The sequence below is a fragment of the Vitis vinifera genome, chromosome 13 (assembly GCF_030704535.1).
Source record: "Vitis vinifera cultivar Pinot Noir 40024 chromosome 13, ASM3070453v1".
Classification (NCBI taxonomy): Eukaryota; Viridiplantae; Streptophyta; class Magnoliopsida; order Vitales; family Vitaceae; genus Vitis; species Vitis vinifera.
The window spans coordinates 23,610,231-23,630,159 of record NC_081817.1 but is presented as its reverse complement, the minus strand read 5'-3'; the positions used below and the strand labels follow the sequence as shown (position 1 = coordinate 23,630,159).

Below are 19,929 nucleotides of genomic sequence, written 5' to 3'. Positions count from 1 at the left end.
TGAATATCATTAAAAATCCTCAATATGTAAAGTTGGAGATTTTCAGAATATGTAAAGAACCAAATTGATAGTTTTTAGGAAATGAATGTGCCAGTTGGAAGACCACTTTGTTATCTATGCACCATACAATTTATATGTGATCTAAGACCTAAATTTGGTCCAGTATTTTAATGACTTAGAAATGTTGACATTTAATGCACAAGCTACTTAAAAGTTGCTTTGTTGATAAGTTTTAGTATAAAATTTGAACATCTTTTTAATTCCTTACAATATGCAATTTGACATATCCTTTGCTTCATTTATGTAGGTGATATTCTTCTAATTCCATTTGAAGTTGTAAATTGAAGGCATTTCAACCTATAGTACGGTTCTTTTGCAAGCCTCCATCGGTACTTCTTCTTTAACCAACATTGTAGAGTTCTACGCATTATGAAACTAGATTTGGCATGCTTTAGACATGGATGTTGTTATAAATACATGGGAACCTAAACATTTATTTTTCATCCCTATGTTTATATATTACACTTATATGTACCATTTTCCTATATTATTTGGACACTCAATGTACTTGACATTGTAAGTTTCACATGTCCATCATAATATTAGTGAGGAATAAATTAGCCTTAGTAACTTCATTCCTTAACATTAGGTAATTCCTTTGTCAATGTTACGTAGTCCTTTTGGCAAGGATATAACCAATAAGTGGCATTGCATGGGCTACGTCCATAAAACATACTCAATTGCGCATAGAACTTACCAAGCTATTAGGTACTACCTTAGCCCATTGTGTTTTATTTTGGTGATCAGTTGGTTAACCTTGTTCGACTGCTAAATGAACCTTACGTACTAGCTTAATCTTCCTGAAAGTACGACCTTAATTGACTTTAGGTACTGCCTTAGTCAACATCAGGTACTACCTTAGCCCACCTTGGGTACTACCTATGTGACGACTAGAAACTGCATTTTTGAACATTCAGATACTTCATCTGTGAATATAAGTTGTCTTATTCTTAAACCCAAGGGAGTCAATTTGTCAAACATAGGACCCACGAGCTGTTTTCAATCCATGCATAAATTAAATTGTATTCACTTCCACATACAATTGATCATGGCATTGTGTGTTTGATTACTCTGTTCATTTGGTTCCCCTTAGATTTACTACTAACTGTACCTTAGGTACTATCTTAATTAACCTTAGGTCCAACCTTAGTAATCTTTAGGTACTAAGTTAGTGATCCTTAGGTACTACCATAGTTGCACTTGCACACTACTTTTGTGCATCATCCAATGATCATGTCTAAACCTTAATTAGGTAGTTCGTTGTTGGAAGCTTCGACAATGCGTATGTGAAGCTTATATGTTTCCTACATACAAGTAATGCAATCAACATACATAATTCCTCAATCTTTCGTTGTTGTATTGTTTGTAACAAATCTTTATATCATTAAGGAAATGGAAGAGGAGATGTTTTGTTAAATTCATGAAAGTGGTGAGCTTGTTAAGACTGTTGTTGGGTCCGTCAAATATAAGAGTGGTTGGACTAATTGCATTGTCATTAGCAAGAATATCTCACATTTTGAATTTGTTTCAAAAGTATGTGGTGAACTAAACTTAGAGGCCAATTCAATGAAATTGGATTTGTAAGTGAAGTTTGACCCATCATGTCTACTCTCGTTGCATGATGATGCCGACATACTCAATATGTTCAAATTCAACGACATGTTTTGTCGCGCCTATGTTTGCTAATGTACTAAAAGTGGTGATGGCTTCATTCCCCCTATTAGGTACCTTTTGGCTTCCCACAATCATTTTCTGTTTTGTATAATCACTTTTCACACATACGTCAATGGATGAGCAATTTCTTTTCGTGTCTTTTTCGTAATGCTCCAACACCTATTGTTGCTTCCAATTTGGCACATGTTTCCTCCATTGGCGAGCTGTCATTGCACATGTCTAATGACTCGCCTACAATTGAGTCATTTGGGTTTTCCCAAAGATGTGCTGAAACAAATATCATTCAAATTCAACCAAGTCGGTTCCAACATTCAATTACAGGTAGTGGACATACCTTCCCAAATGCCTTGGAGTTTTGAGATGCAATCTATTTGATGTTTTTGGCTGGAAAATTCCGATATTCTTACAAAAGGAATAGTTCAAAACACATGACCGTAGTATGCACAATTCAAGATTGTCTTTGGAAAATCACTGCTCATGCAATAGGGAATTCCAACATTGTTCAAGTTCACACATTTCGAAATGTGCATAACCATTACTTGGAAGATGTTGCCTCCTCTCAACCTTTAGTGAGATCCACTCATGCCTCTGTGGGCATGATGATGTCATTCGATCTACTCCTGAATACCAAAATTGACAAATTTGTAAGGACTTTGTAAGGCAATATGGCATCCAGTTGACTTACCTTCAAGCATGGAAAATGAAAGAAAAGGCTAAGGAGCGCATTTATGGACTACCTAAAAAATATTACAAATTGTTGCCATGGATGGGTGAAAGAATGTTTGCAACAAATCCGAGATCGAGCGTTGAGTTGAGTTATTTCGATGATGGCCATTTTGAGCAGCTTTTTGTTGCTCATTCAATATCCATCCAAGGGTTTCTAATGGGGTGTCAACCAATCATTGCAATTGATTCAGCCCATATGAGTGGGCCACATGGCGGTGCGCTATTTTCAGCCACCGCCTACGATGCTAATGACTCCATGTTCCCCTTAGCCTTTGGAGTGATGAGCTCAAAAAATTATGAAGATAGTTGTCGGAAATAACGAAGTTATTATTATCTCAGATAGACATCCTGCTCTCCTTCGTAGTGTTCTTGAGGTATTTGGCCTTGAAAACCATGTCTATTACTACCGTCACTTGAAGGAGAATTATAGTAGTTTCTTGTCCAAGCATAACACACGAGGGAACAAGGGTAAAGAAAATGCACTTCAATTCCTAGATAGTATTGCAGATGCAAGGTTAGAACATGATTATAATATTTCCATGTTTGAACTAAAAAAAATACAACTATGCTTTAGCCACATGGGTTGAAGAAAATGCGTCTCACCATTGGACCATGTCAAAATTCCAAAAAAAAAAAAAGGATAAAATGACTACCAACCTTGCCAAGTTGTTTAATGCTTGGTTACGAAATGAAAGACATCACTCTATTTGTAACTTTTTATTAGAAATACTTGTGAAGCATAAAGAAGAGTCCAACAATTGGAAAGGGTCTATAGGCCTAAAAATTGAAGATAAGGTGTTGCAAAATATTGCAAAGGGTGAGGTGTATCCGGTGACTCCGTTCATGAATGAAGTATTTGGGGTATGAATCGGGAGGGCCTTGTTGAATGTAGACATTATGAACCGTACATGTACTTGTAGGGGTTGGTAGATGTTAGGAATCCCTTGTGAACATGTGGCAGCCGTCATTATTTCCTTTAGCCAAAACGTTATTAATTTTGTTGATGATTGCTACAAATACCTAATGGAAGAGTTGATAGAAAAGCTCATCAATTGAGTAACCAATAAGAACATAAAAATGCCATGCTCCAATCTGTAATGCAATGAAATAATTGTGTCTTCATTGACAAAAGAGCAACATTTCTCGAAGGTGCATTAAGGTAGTACTTGAGGTACATTAAGGTAGTACTTCAGGTTCATTAAGATAGTACCTAAGGTGCATTAAGGTAATACCTTAAATTTATTATGATTACATAAGCTACCGATTGAGTAACCAATAAGAACATAACAATGCCATGCTCCAATCTGTAATGCAATGAAAGAATTGTGTCTTCAGTGACAGAAGAGCATCATTTCTCTAATGTGCATTAAGGTAGTACCTGAGATACATTAAGGTAGTACCTCGGGTTGATTAAGGTAGTACCTAAGGTGCATTAAGGTGGTACCTTAAATTTGTTATGATTACATAAGCAACTGATTGAGTAACCAATAACAACAGAACAATGTCTTGCTCCAATCTATAATGCAATGAAAGATTTGTGTCTTCAGTGATTGAAAAGCAACATTTCTTGAAAGTGCATTAAGGTGGTACCTAAGGTACATTAAGGTAGTACTTCAGGTTCATTAAGGTACTACCTAAGGTGCATTAGGGTAGTACCTTCATCTAGTATGATTACATAAGCTCAACATTGAGTTACCAATAACAACATAACAAAGTCATGCTCCAATCTGTAATGCAATGAAAGAATTGTGTCTTTAGTGACCTAAGAGGAAAATTTCTCGAAAGTGCATTAAGGCAGTACCTGAGGTACATTAAGGTAGTACCTAAGGTTCATTAAGGTAGTACCTAAGGTGCATTAAAATAGTACCTTCACTATGGTATGGTTACATAAGCTACCAATTTAGCAACCAATAACAACATAAGAAATCCATGATCCAATCTGTAATGCAATGAAATAATTGTGTTTGTAGTACGGAAGTTCAACATTTTCTCCAATGTGCATTAAGGGTAGTACTCAAATGGACCTTAGTACCTAAGGAATGGTAAGCAATGTACCTAGTGAGTGGTAAGATAGGACATAAATGCATTATAGTAGTACCTAAAGTGCATTAGGTTACAACCTAAGGAGAACATAAAAAAAAAAATTAGAACATAATACTGTCATAGACAATTCTAATACTATGGTTTGCTATTGAGTCCAAAAGTCCGACATATATATAGTCAAATCTTCAAACTAAGCTAGAATTCAATGGCATACATAGGTAACCTAGTTGACAAAGGTGTTACGTTGGATTTATAAAGTAACTACCCATGCTTAATGAACGCACTACCTAAGATGATTGAAGGTAAAAACTAAGGTTGACAATGGTAGTACCTAAGATACACTCAAGTAGTACCTAAGGTGCATTAAGGTAGTATCTAAGGTGCACTAAGGTAGTACCTTAAGGTGTACTAAGCTAGTACCTAAGGTTCACTAAGGTAGTACCTAAGGTTCACTTAGGTAGTACCTTAAGTATATTAAGGTATGACCTTAGTGTCACAGGATGCTTCAAATAACCCTCCCCATGGGCTTATATAGAGCCCAATAAGCTTCTAGAGACTCTTGGAGCCATCTACACTAAGCCATTAGTGGGAAGAGTATGGAAGGTTTTAGAGATGTCTAGAAAAGTCCACACATCTCTACACTATAGTGGAAGACATGAGAGGAGTCCAGGGCTTTTTAGATAATTCTAGAGATTTCTTGTATATTCTTGTACATAAGGTTGTACATAGATAAGTGTAGGGAGTTCTAGAATATTCTTGATTTGTAAGGAACCCTCTAAGGTTCGAGAGAGTTTCATTGGTGCCTATAAATAGGTAAGGCCCTCATTTGGCCAAGGCACCACCCAAATCACTTCCTAACCAAGCAAGTGAGCTTCCAAGCACTTGTAAAGGCTTCCTTGAGTTAATAAGAGCTTCCATTCTTTAAAGAGTTGCCTACTAAGCTTCTTAAACTTTCGAGTCGTGAGCGTCTTAGCCTAGCAAGCTAAGCATTGGGAACAAGGCTGACTTAGCAAGATCAAGCGTCTTGACTTGCCTAAGTGCCACACGAGCTTAGTGAATGACTAAGTCCGTGACATTAGGCACCTAAAGGTAGTAACTTAGTCACATCAAGGTAGTGAACGAGGTGTAATAAGGTATTCCCTAAGGTCAATGGGATGCCCAACCTATTATAACATTATAATGCCATACTCAATCAAGGAAACTATCTATTCAGTCTCGTTTCTTGGTTCGTTGTCAAACTAGGATGGAATTGTATTTCCAAAGATACATCTCATCATTGACCATGGTAGTACAATGGATTCACATAGTAACTATGTATGGTTTACAAAGCTAATGGCCAAGCTCTGATCAGGTGTATCGAGCAGGTTCACAAATGTCAAGACAATGTGCTAAAGGTAGAACTTTCGGGATATTAAGGTAGTACTTAAAGGACCTTGAGGTAGTACTTAAGGTACATTAAGGTCGTACCTAAGGTGCATTAAGGTGGTATCTTTAAACTGTTATGATTACTTAAGCTACGAATTGACTAGCCAATAATAACAGAATAATGTCATGCTCCAATCTGTAATGCAATGAATGAAAGAATTGTGTCTTCATCACAGAAGTGCAAAATTTTGTCCAAGTTGCATTAAGGGTAGTAACGAAATGTACCTTACTATCTAAAGAGTAGTAAGATAGTACCTAAAGTGCATTAGTCTAGTACCAAAGTAGAACATTCTAAAAAACATATTTTAGAACATAACAATGTCATTGACAATTCAGTCAATTATGCACTGAGTTCAGAAGTTTGACATATATCGAATAATTTTCAAACTAGAACGAAATTCAAGGACAAAAGTAGGTCCTATGGTTGATGAAACAGCTACCTAGGATTGATAAAGTCACTATTCAAAAGTGATCCTCCCAATCACTGATTACCCAAAATTGATCATGTTAATGAGATCATAAGAATCTATTCGAAACCCCTTATGTACTCCCCTCGAAACATCAGCATCCCCCATTATCTCTTCTCTTTCCAACATCAAATCAATTTGCAAACACTTCCTTTGTAGATAAAATGTTTTTATTATCGCAAAAGGGAGAAATAATAATGGTTGGATCGATTAATCTAATATAATTAGTGAAAGCCAAGCTTACAAAATTTCATAATGAGATATTTTAAATATTACTCAAAGGAGATTATAATGGTTTTATTTCATATCATCACTAAAATTCAGCCTTTCTACAAAGAAATTTTGAAAGACTACAACAATGAAACCATTCCCAATAAAGACAAACATGTTAATCAAACCACACTAGCTTTGTGAAAGATGTACCCTCACAATCCAACAAACATTACAAATTCACAAACACTACCAACAATTTCTACTAACTAGCACATAATTTATTCATTTTAATTCTTATTGTTATTATTATTTTTAGTCTTAACAAATATGATTGAATTATGAAGTTTTTCGCCAGAAGATGATCTTACCTAATTGTAGTCATCGATAATTACCTTCAGTCTAAAAATGTCAAAAAAAAAAAAGGTCTTCCACCCAATTTCTATATATCTCCACAAATTCTTTTGACAATCAAAAATAAATTACCACTTTCATTTTACATTTCATGAATCTCCAATCCACAAAAAGACAAAGATCGAGCGTCTGATCATGTCGTCCAAAATCCACATGCGCCTTAAGCTATGGCCTCACCAATGCACACAAAATTGGGATTGCAACTACCACTCCACAATCGCTTTTATGCTCTATTTGAAAAAAAAAAAATCAAAACAACCCTAAATAAAAATTAATTACCTTAAGATTTTATGTGGGGGTTAGGGCAAAATTCCACCCAATGAGACAAATAGGAGATTTCTTCTTCATGAAGCCAATATATCACAGTTGTCGTTTCCATTCTGGTTCGCTAGCCTTAACCAGAATTTCAATCAAAACATATAGGCGATTGGAGTCTGGGATGAGGAAATTGGGACGATCGGGTACGAATGGTCAGGACTTTGAGAGGAGAAGCGGCTGAAGAAAGAAAAGTGTAGATTGGAGTTTGGGATTAAGGGCTTCTGAACTGAAATGAGAGAAAATTTTGAAAAATATACACGATTCTCTGCTTCGCCTCAATGACGGAGTGAAGAAAGATAAGAGAAATGGGTATCAAATGAGAGAGAGGGAAAGTCCTAGATGTAGGACATTACAGGTGTTGTCGGCTAGGGTGTTTTTTTGGGAAGGTCAAATTTTAATTTTTGAGTTTTTCAGCAGTTCAGTTTCGGCCCGTGCTGAGATAGACTCAAAGATGTTGCTGACCTAGAGACCTGGGAAGCCAATCTTGGCACAAAATATGGAGTCGGCTCAGAGTGCATGAAAAATATATAACTTTTCACATTAAAAGTTGGTTTTCAAATTTCATAAAATTGGGTTCCGAAAACCATATATTTCCCAAATGGCCTCATTAAAACACAAGTTTCCTAGAAAAATATATGAACAACATTGTTTGTATTAAATTAATGGGAGGTATAATCTTTTGCAATAATGCTCTTTACAAAATAATTTTTTTCTTTAATTTGATCATTTAGATTATAATCCAAAGATAATGATACAAGCATTTTTTTTGGGATTGAAGTTTAAAGGTTAACATGACTTATTTCAAGAGACTTTATTGATTTTTGTTCATGGTGGAAAGAATGTGTATGATATTTGATCTGCTTTCACAAAATTATAGGGACTTTTGTGCATGCTTCAACCTTTAAGATCCCCATAATGACTTTGTTGACCTTTCAAGGTAGTGAAGGGCATGTGTTGGTACTTGATGTGACTCATAAGGGCCTTTGTACTTTAGCTTTCAAATCATATTTGAATTGAAAAAGGTTACCTTTATATATACATGGAACATGGGAATTGAGTTTCATATTCCTAAATTTGATTGCTCAATACAAGAAATTTGATTGTCTTCTTTCATTTAAGAAATTTATTGATAAAAACCATGTTTCCTTTTTAATTCTCTTTTGGATCTACGTATTATTATTATTGTTTTCAAACTTGATTTTTTAGCCTTCAAAATTTTGTTCCATATCACCTCTTAAATTGCATGTCATATGTCCAAGGTATATGGCATATCACTTGTCAAATTCAATTTTTTTGAATTGAGCATTCACAATTTTGATGACCAATTTAGTAGTAATAATTTTCAATTACACATCCTTTGCTTTAAGGTGAAACATGTTCATGCATTGTCATATATATAAAGTGAGACTTGAAATTAGTTTTCTGAATTTTAAATTTATCCTAATTTCTTTTCAAAGTAATACTCTAATAAAAAAATTTCCTATTTTAAAATATTTCCTTTCCATCCCCGTAAAAAGTCTTCTAAAATTTGGCCAGTTGTATCGTTGTACTTGATCGTGTACTGATTTTAGAAACGTGATTTTTATGTAATTTTATTAGAAAAGTTATATTACAAAATGATTTTAACTTTGTTTTATTTAAAGAAAGTTCTTCAATTTTATAAAAAAAAAAAAAAAAAAGGAGAATTATGTTTTGGGGGTAGATGGACCCCCAAATTAACAAAAGGTCCATGTAACTCTTCAAATTGAGCCCAAGACTCAATGAAAGTATAGAAATTGAGTTGAAGGATATCATCATTTAGTATTTCCAAAAATGCCCTTTGTTGATTTTAAAATAAAAATATTTTTGAAAAATATTTTTATTTAATTTAATATTTTCTAAAAATAAATTTATTTAATTTAATATTTTAAAAAAAAAATTTATTTAATTTAATATTTAAAAAAATATTTAATTTAATATTTTTTTTAAATACTTTAATTTAATTTAATATTTTTGAAAAAAAAATAATTTAATATTTTTGAAAAAAAAATTATTTAATTTAATATTTTTGAAAACTACTTTTATTTAATTTAGTATTTTTGAAAAAAAATTATTGAAAAAAAATTATTTAACTTAATTTTATAAAATATTTTATATGTGTTCTTAAAGGGTATATTTGTCCATTACTATTTCATATCCTTCAACTCAATTTAAAGAGTTATATTCACCTTTTGTTAATTTGGAGGCTCATCTACCCTCAAAAGCTAATTCTCCCAAAAAAAACAAAACTCTACGATTTATGCAAATTATTTCAATTTTTTTTTAAAAAAAATTATAATTTATTATTTTTAAGAAAAACAATTTCAAAATTATATAAAGAAAACAATTAAAAAAAACAGAGAGATTTTATCCCTATTTTTGTTGAAAAGAGAATTTTAATTTTATTATTTTTTAAGAAAATATATATACTTTTTTTTACTTTTATAAAAAAAATATGATTTTTAAAAAAGGGTTTCCTATTTTCATTCAAAGGTTATACAACTTTATTAAAGAAAAAGGATTTTACCATTTTATTTAAAAATATTTTGTAATTTTATCTAAAATATTATTTTTATGGGTTTTATTTTAAAAAAAATTGAAAAATACATGGGCCCACCCCTTGTGCCCTATGATTTTTTTTTTTGCCCTTTTATAGCTTCCAACCTTTTTTTCTTCCGCAAATCTCAGTCCACAGATGGGCCCATGTACAAAGTAAAACACAGCCAAAGTCAGTCGTATGTAAGCCCAAACAAATAAAAAAACAGAGGCCGAAATCCAACAATCAATACTCTAGACCCAAGAGAAAAAAAAGCCCAAAAATCAAATAAAAGATGGCCCAAAAGAATATCTAATGTCCAAGTCCAATCCAATGAGCCCAATATCAAAATAATAGAAGCCCAAATGCTATGGTCTAAAGGCCAAAACCCAAGTGAGGCAAATTACAACCCAAGGAGTAGAGCACATGAACCCAAACTCAGGCCTAAACTCAAATGGAGAATCCAATTGAAGCCTAAAGCCTAAAAACAAACCCAAATCCTCAAAATTAAAACTATGATGTGGAGGTGTGTTATAGTTTCAAACACTTAATGCAAATTAAGTGCTAAACCCTTCATACTAATGCATAGACCTTACCTCAATTTTTAAGGCTTAATTAAAGTAGAAACCAGATTTAACACTCGTGTGGCCTAGTCATAGCATTGGCTTAATCAATTTCAATTTAATTAAAATCCCACTTAAATGCATTCACCTTTCGTGTGGAACTTAGGTAGTGTTTATTTTTTTATTTAAAATCTGAATAAACTTGAGTTTCACTTAAATCTAAAAAGGGTTGAATATCATTAAGTATTTATATCTTTAGTTTTTTTTTTATTAATGATTGAATATTATTAAGTCTTAAACAGATTGTCTTTATTCATTTCTGAATGTATAATAATATTTTTTTTCATGTTAAAAATGCATATAAAATTAATTATAATATTTTTTTAAATTTAATTTGAAAACTAATCAATTGAAAAAAAAAAAGTAAAACATATTTCTAGGTACTTCACAATATTAGTTAGAAAATTGGTAATTCGATAATAATTAGAATTTCCCAAATTTGACTGCTAAGAAAATACAATAAGATTTTTTTTTAATTTAACATTTGTTTCTATTTTAAGTTTATTCAGATTTATGAATTAATGTGAGTTTTATTGTTGATATTAATTTCTTAATATTTTTTTTAACTAGAAAAATAGTATAAAATTCTAATATTTTATTTTTCAAAATGAACTAAAATTGTTGATTCTAGTGCATATTTAGAAGAGTTTAAATTATGTCTTAAGGTTTTAATTACAAAAATTCATTAGAATCGAATATTTCGATTTTGTATTGCAATAAAAGATTAAATTTTAAAATTTGTAGTAATATATATATATATATATATATATATATATATATATCTTCCAAAATTTATGATTAAATTATTGTTTTCATTTTTTTGAACCACAAATTCATAGAAATCTAAATTTAACTTTGTTGGGAGTCAAATAAATTACAAGACAAAAATGTTTGATTGCAATAAAACTGATTCAAACTTCACGTATCAATAATCTAGAGATGAAAGTAATAAGAATTGAATCTAATTTATTGGAGAGTCAAATATGCTAGTGATCAATTGTATATGGTTGACCTTCAGTATAATTATACCAACTTTATATGATAAGCAAAAAGTTAAAGGATAAATCCACTGTTTACACATGCCATTCTATAAATTAATTTATGGACACCCCCTTAAAGCTCCACTAAAACAAAAACAAATAAATGTATAAAGCTTCATGCATAAAAGATAACAATGTAATAAGCACTCTGAATATACGATACAACAACACCAACAACAATAACAACAATAACAACATAATAATAATAATAATAATAAATAAATAAATAAATAAACTCATAGAGAAATGTGTGAGTTTAGTTCAAAACTACACAATTGGCCAAATCTAAGGCCTTCTCTTGTAATCATTTCCTAGAAGAGCCTTCTTCCAACTATGATCCACAAATCATTTGACTACAATTGATATTAATAGTATATTTGATAGCGATTTTAAAAAATGTTTTTAATCTTTCTAATATTCGAAAAATAATTTTTTTTAAAAATCACTATCAAATATACTCTAAGAGTCTGTTTGACATTGATTTTAAAAAATATTTTTAACATTTCTAATATTTAAAATTTTTTATCATTTAAGTGTTAAAAAAGTTAAAAACATTTAAAATGTTTTCTAGAATTACTATTAAACGCACTCTAAATCAATCTCCTTATGTAATTTAAATTATACCAAATCTCAATCCAATACATTGGGTGTGCTTCCTACGGCAACACTAAATTTCAAGTACACATAATTTCAAGTTCACTTCTTAAGCCATCAAATCTTGAGCCAACACAACCTTAAGTATATCTTCCAATACTAAGTATATCCTCCTTATGTAATTTACTTTCCTATAAATTACAAACCAGTTTACCAAGTTGTGTCCACTTTCATGTTTTCAGTTTTTGGTTAGCAAACTTTTGATGTTTTTTTTCCAGTTGTAAACTTATTTGTTTTTTATATTATTATTATTATTATTATTTGGGAGTATAGATGAATTAATATTTTCCACTTTATTTTCTTTGATGGTAAACCTATTTAAATTCCATTCTTGTTGTACTTATTTTTCAAGTAATTATAATAAGAACCCCAGGTATTTTTTCTCCCATTGTTTATGATTCTTTCTAATCACACAATTCGTAATTTAATTGATTCAATAATATCAATAAAGCTACTTAAAATCACCTTTATCTTTGCTAAACACTGAAATGATATGATCCTCCTACATCACACTCAAATTAATCTAAGCATTTTCTTTTCTCACCTTAAGATAGCGTTAGGGATAACATATGGTCATAGTGAATCGCCTCGTTAATATTTTATGCGAAGTAATCATGCCTGGACCCAGATCCAGATTATGATCACGTTCAATGACTCAATGAACAGTAATATTACACTGAGTTGTGTCTGAAAAATAATAATAATAATAATTGGGTGTAACACCATAGGGCATCTTTTTAAATAAAGCATTCGGCAGCTTTTGGAACAGCATTCCATATGCAATCAAGCGTCCTTCTATTAAGATATTATTGGAATTCCGTATCCAATCTAGAGGCAATCTAGAGGCATTCAATAGCAAATCTCTCATTTGCACATTTTTCTCCAATATTTCGGTATTGCAATCCATGAAAAAAGGTTGGCCTTAGATGACTACTTAGACCATCGGTCATTATAAAAACAAAATATTAAAAAGATATTTTAATTAATAAATTAATTATAATTGTTCTATAATTAAATGAAAAAATTTCATTTAATTGATTACCAAAAATATAAAAATTATTATAATCATTTTCTTCATTGATCTTTTTTTTTTATCATTAATATATTAATTAAATATTAAAAAAATTATACATATATCAATATTTATTTTATATCATTAATTACAATTGAATTAAATGGATCATGGTTTTAATATTAAATATATTTTAAAACTAAACATATTATAATTAAATATCACGATACTATTATTGAATAATATTTGATATAACTTAATAATAAATATACACTTATAAAATTTATATTTTTTATCCATACATATGATATTATTAGTAAATATGATAAATTATATCATACATATATAATTTTATTTAATAAAATAACTTTAAAATGTCTATTATTACTTATTATATCATTTTTAGAATTTTTCTCAATATTTTTCATGAGTTTTGATTCTTTTTTCCCTTATTAATATTTTATGTCAAAATATCCATTGATATTCCTTAATATACCCCGATATATCTGTAAAATCGAATTACCAATATATTTGTATATTTTAGGGATGCATGATTTCATTTTGCATTGCTCCCTTCAATCAATAATATATACATCACAAGTGCAAATAAATATAGATCCCGAATTAAAGATCTATAGTAGTGTGACCCCTTTCTACTTAGGCAAAGCTACTCTTATGAAAAATATTTCAGATGTTTTATATATACTGATTTTATGTATGTCTATATAAAAATTAAATATTGAAATATAATTTTAATGAATTAATATATTTGAATTATTTTATTTTTTAATTTTACTTGACTAATTATTGAAAATAGGAAGTCATTCTTATAATATTCTCAATGATTTTTTTTCTTTTTTATACAAATAAAATCAGCTTCTAAATATTTTCATGAAATACTATAAAATTTATCATATATATATGTATATAATTATTTAGTAAAATAATTTAATTAAGTGTATTGTTATTTGTTTCTTAGTTATTAAAGGTTTTTTTATTTTTTATTTTTTTTACTACAAATGGAAATAAGGTTCCATATTGCCTTTTGAAATGTCCAAAATTTAGATTGATTATTTCATTATCGACTTCTCTGTCCCAAATCATGAATATAATTACAAAAATTAATAATCACTCTATTTCCATAGCACAAATGTCTTAACTTTTCGTTTGCTATTTTTTTTTTAATATTACATAATGAGAGTTTCTAGACAGATTTAACTCCCATATTCTCATTTTTGTTGGATTGGACTGGGTCAACTCATCAAGGCATCCAAACTTTAATTCCAGCAAATACTTATTTTTTTTATCTTATTAATATTTTTTTCTCTAAAATTTTTTCTGATATTTTCATAAATTCAACCACCGACATGTTTTTGTAATATCGGATATTTTAATTCACCGAATCTACTTTAGTCCCACTTATTAAACATGTCATTTTATAAATCAATTAATGGACACCTCCCAACAGCTCCACTGAAATAAAGACACATATTATATATGTGAATTTGGTGGCAAGGCTCCACAACCAACCCTGTGCACACCTCTTGCTTATATCATGTTCTATATAAAGGATGAAGTTTGATGTCAACGTGGAACCAATACATTGATATGATTTAGAATTAAAAATAATTTTTAATTCTACGTGCAAGGCTACAGATTGCATCAATATCAACCATGGCCTTCAAGAAGATGCTTGGATTACTTATGTGTGGATTTTTCTGCTATTGTTTTACCTAATGGTGAATCTCACAAGAAATCAGTCTAACAGCTGAGGAACATAAGACCAAACCAACCAAATAAGTCAATTGAACTTCAGGGAAACATCCTTTGCACAAATTTACCAAGTTCTACCACATCCAAACTCTAAAAAGCTTAGATCACATTCACATCGCAGACTGAAGGACATGGGTTCTCTATATAAGGGAAATAGGCTCAATGAATAATGTCTTTACGTGATCCTTAGTCTCACGGTCTTGAACACCATACCCGTCCCGGTACAGATATATGCATTGAGCCATCCTAGGAATGTCCATTGCCATTCCAATAAAAGTTTGGGAGAAGGGAGAATTCAGATTTCGCTCTTCATTCATCTTCTTCCATGTTTCATCAATCAAGAAGCCTATGTATTTGCGGGCATCGTCTTCAGAAGCACTAGTTTCATACATGTAACATTGTATGGATTTAGGAACATCTCCTCTTTTTAACTCATCCTGAGAAAAAAATGTATGTATCAGTATTATTATTATTAAATGATGGATTGTTAGTATAGAAAATAAACTAAAGCAATCTCTGATAATTAGGCTGCATACAGATGATGTCCCAAGATCATCTGAAAGACGGAAAATCGTTGATGACCAACGGATTATATCGCGGAATCTCTCTAAGCATCCCAAGGCCTCCTCCGTCATTGGATTTGTGATGAAAAAATAGGCATGAACTAGTGTTAGTGGACCTGATACTGAAATCCAGGCATTGTTGATATACTCCTGTAGAGATGGCTTATAACCTTCGTGGTACCATTTCGCCTCCACTAATTGGGATTTTGTTATATCTGCCCACTGAAGAATTAATCATATAATGAGCCAAAAGCATATTTTGCACAGGAAATTTCGTCCATTTGATTATAGAAAGAGGACTGAATTTTTAATCTGAAATGTTACCGCATTTCTGAGATATGAAATGATGTTGAGATCGTGTTCTTTAAGAACATCATAAGCGGTTTCATTAGTGAAGTTGTAGAGAGCAAGGAAACAGATCTTCATGTATTGTGGAAGTTGCTCCATTGCATTGGTATCCCATCTGACAGTGGAAACAAAACTAGCATCCCAGCCTCTATTAAATTAAAAGGACAAGGAGTATACAGAAACCACCAACCTGTCAACAGCATCTGTAAAGAGCTCAAGTTCATCCAATGTCCCATAAACATCATAAACATCATCAATTGTTGTTATCAGCGAAATGAGTTTTGTCAACATTCTCCTGCAATATCCAAACTGAGGTTCAAATATAAATCCCACAGCCCAAAGGAAATTCTCCACCAATCTGTCCCTAGCAAAGCTCGATTTTTCTGGGAGGCGTGTGCTCCTCCACCACCTACATTTGTAAGGCCCAAAAGAGGGGATATCAATATTAGAATTTGATAATACTTTGTAGCTGCTAAACTATACACGAAAATGAGAATATGCTCACTCCTACATTGATGCATGTTTTAGATCCTCCTGGTATGTTGCTTGCACCATATTGTAATCCAGTTTAGCAAGCTCAAGTAAAATGGGATTCATGCCCTGGCTTCTCTCATATACATCTATGAACCATCTTGCCTCTAGCCTTAGCATTCTCCAGTGCAGCGGAAGCTCCATGGCATGGTTTATTATCGCAGTAAGATCATTTTGATCTACAGTCCGCTCAAGGTATTCTTCAAGAAAATTTCTTGTGAAATCTCTAGCCTCTTCTAGGATATTTTCACCTTCTACGGAAAGGTATGAAGCTTCATACAAGCATAGAATTCCCTTGATATCTTCATTAAGCCATGGCTTAACAGTCCCCATCTTGTTTATGAAAATATGGAAAACATCTGCAACATTCAATATGACAATAATTATGCTGAAGTATAAATATGTCGCACAGAATTTATAAAATCCCAAAAATCGTGTGCTCTTTATGCTATTCTCATTAGGCAACTAATTGATCTAGTGCTTCCTATATATGCTGTTTTACCTGGTAGATCGTGTACCTCTTTCCGCTGCCTGAAAAAATTATTAAAACAGTAGTGAAGACTAAATTTAAACCTAGGACTCGGTAGTGTCTAATACCTTGAGGAACATGGTAGCCATGCTGTCTTAGGAGTCTAAATTCAAGAGCTGTGGCATATAAATCTCCATTTTTCCATGTATCATTCCTATTGTAGTTGTTGTATATGCTATGCAATATTCTCTTTATTTCTTCCCCAAAGTGATAATGTATTCCAAGCCTTTGCAAGGTATCGATTAGCTCCAGTTGATGCAAAGGTTCCCCGACTTGGCCAAGCATTATCTTTACATCTCCCTTAAGCTTCTCCAATTGTCTTGTATATGTTTCTCCCTGCATATAAGACACTATATCCGTCAAAAAATCAAGTTGAGTCCATTAATGAACAATAGTACTAAAATTTAGCACCTACCACATAATCACTCGTTAGTGACCGGATATAATCATGGTCCCAAATTGAAGGTTGGTAGCTTGCGGTTCGCCTCACAATCACAGCAGTTTGGCTACTAGTTTTAGCCCCACCCGTGCATTGGACTGGACCAGAAATGCAAACACCCTGCGATTTTCCGCGGCAGAAGCGGCTTGCAGGTTGCAGTCTTGTAAAAGTGAAAAAAGGGTTTGAAGAAAGCGTCAGAAGAGCCATAGGAGTGGGACAAGCTGGATCACATTGCCAGCAGATATATATAGAATTTGTGGTCATGTGCTCCCATGTTTGCTGTAAGATTAAGCAATAGTATTATGTCAAATTTGCAATAATGCTAGTAAGATTTATTCCAAGCTGAATCTTCGTGAGATTGTATAAAGTATACCCAGCTTGTCGGCCTTTAGATAAAGAATCTCAAAGCATATTGTACTGATCGGGTCATAACTATCTTTTCATAGAATAAAATATTCAAAAAGAGTTTTATTATTAGGTTTGTTTACAAAAGTTTTGAAAAGCAGTTTTTTAATATTTTTAAAATAAAAGCATGTTTGGAGATTTAGAATGTTTTTAACTTATTTTTTGTGTTTTTAAATATTTCTTAAAAATAACTTTTATCTGTAATTATTTATTTTTAATAATTCTCCATATTTGTATAATTTCTTTTTTTTTTTAATTTCCTTAAAAAAACATAATTAAAATATATTTCTAGAAAAAAAAAATCTTATTTTCATAACAAGTTTCTTGTTTTTAGGACAAGCTCTTAAGAAAGTACCAACTTTGAAGAATAGAAAACTATTCATACTATTTCCAACATGTTTTAAAAGAAGAAAAATGATATATACATTGTAAAAGTAAACATTCATGAAAAAAAAATTAAACTAAATAAAAAATAAATTAAAGAAAAATATTTCAACTTGTTTTATGTGTTTCTAAATATTTCCTAAAAATATTTTTTATCTATGCTGATTTATTTTTAATAATTCTCATATAATTATTTTTTGAAAAGTCTCCTAAAAATTGTTGATTATTATAATTAAAATATGTTTTCCAAAAATGTCTTATTTTTAGAATAAGTTTTTTGTTTTTAAAATAATTTTCAAAAAATTACCACATGTCTTTTTAAGTCTAGAAAATAATTTCCTATTTTGAAGGATAGAAAATTGTTCAAACTATTTCGGATATGTTTTGAAAGAAGAAAAATTATACATACATTGTAAAAGTACACATTCATGGAAAAAAGAAATTTAAATTAAGTAAAAAATTTATTAAGTGTTAAAATAAAAATAATGGTTTCATGAAAAATAAAAGAAATGTGGGAAAAGAAAAATAAATAGTAAACAGATATAAGCTTTAATAAAACTCCAATAATTTTAGCAAAATTTTAATTGTGCTTCTCAACTTAATGTTATTTTCTTAATGACAATTAAGTGAATCTTTTTCTAACTAATCATATAATTAGTTACCACAATTTTTATTACAATAAATTATGGTATTTTTAGGATTGTTAAATTACTTAAAATTAGTAACTTTAAAATATTTTTATTTTAATTATATAAAATAAAAGGAAACATTATAATAAAAATTTTAGATACTTTAATATGTAAAAATAAGTAGATTTAACACTTAACAATACTCAAGCAATATATGGAGTCTAACTTAAAGCATGCTATATGATATATTGATAGAGTACATGATTATCATTTCATAAAATAAGATATTCAAAAAAATATTATGGAGAAGTAAAAGAATAGTAATATAATATAGATACCATAAAGGTAATGAATGGAAAGAGGCAAAAAAAAAAGAAAAATGAAAAGTAAAAATAAACTTAATAAAAATTTGAATTAAGTGATGAAATCAATTTACTAATATTACAAGAATGAAAATTAAGATTGGTTTCCTGAAAAATTTTAAAAATAAAAATAATAAGCATTTTTATTAGATGATAGTTGAAAGAGTCTTTCTTGAATTTTAATTTCATAAGAAAAAATGGTGCAAGTATTTAATTAAAAATTTTAAATTATTAGAAAAGTGAATGTCAAATTATTGTTAAGCACCTAAGGATTAAATATGATTCTTTTAATTTGAGTTGATTTACACTCATCTACTTAACAAACTATATGAAGTTCATGGATTTGATCGAGAAACCTTAATTATTAAAATAGAAAAATATTTGGTATAATCTTAGGTTTAAGTGGTAAATTTGAGAATAAAACAACTTAAATTTGAAAATGATTCTTTTTAAAAATCTAACTTTAAACTAATTATATAACATTTTTTGAATGAAAAATCACTTTGATTAATTTAAAAATGATTTAATACACTTCTCATAAATTCATCACTCTTATTATTATGTTGTTCATCTTAATTCAAATAAATTAATTATAAATAATAAATAAATTATAAATAATTAATAATAAGCAAACTAATGGATTATCCAATTTGATTCATCATAATACTTTTTTTAACCAAAATCGTTTAGGGTATGTTTGATTGGAAAATGCTAAAAATAGATAAAAAAAATTCTTAGAAGAATCA

The 19,929-nt window shown here is 30.4% G+C and overlaps 2 protein-coding genes across 2 annotated transcripts in view; both read right to left on the bottom strand.

Annotated features, from left to right (window-relative positions):
* LOC100266981 ((-)-alpha-terpineol synthase) overlaps nt 1-19,929 on the bottom strand; it is a 55,847-nt gene that overhangs the window by 32,447 nt on the left and 3,471 nt on the right. The gene's annotated exons all lie outside the window — the stretch shown is intronic.
* Nucleotides 15,134-17,644, bottom strand: LOC104877907 ((-)-alpha-terpineol synthase-like). Its single transcript, XM_059742036.1, has 7 exons — nt 17,380-17,644; nt 17,033-17,300; nt 16,416-16,794; nt 16,095-16,313; nt 15,881-16,019; nt 15,530-15,778; nt 15,134-15,430 (listed from the first exon to the last, which is right to left on the bottom strand). The coding sequence occupies exons 1-7, from the start codon at nt 17,608-17,610 to the stop codon at nt 15,134-15,136; spliced, it is 1,782 nt and encodes a 593-aa protein (XP_059598019.1). The 5' UTR covers nt 17,611-17,644.

What these genes read in the sequence shown, in the direction of transcription:
- LOC104877907 (XM_059742036.1), bottom strand. Translation starts at nt 17,610, where the DNA reads ATGGCTCTTCTGACGCTTTCTTCAAACCCTTTTTTCACTTTTACAAGA. An exon ending in TTTACAGATGCTGTTGACAG is followed by an intron (nt 16,020 to 16,094) that starts GTTGGTGGTTTC and finishes TTCCACTGTCAG; the next exon opens with ATGGGATACCAATGCAATGG. An exon ending in ATGATCTTGGGACATCATCT is followed by an intron (nt 15,431 to 15,529) that starts GTATGCAGCCTA and finishes TTTTTTTCTCAG; the next exon opens with GATGAGTTAAAAAGAGGAGA.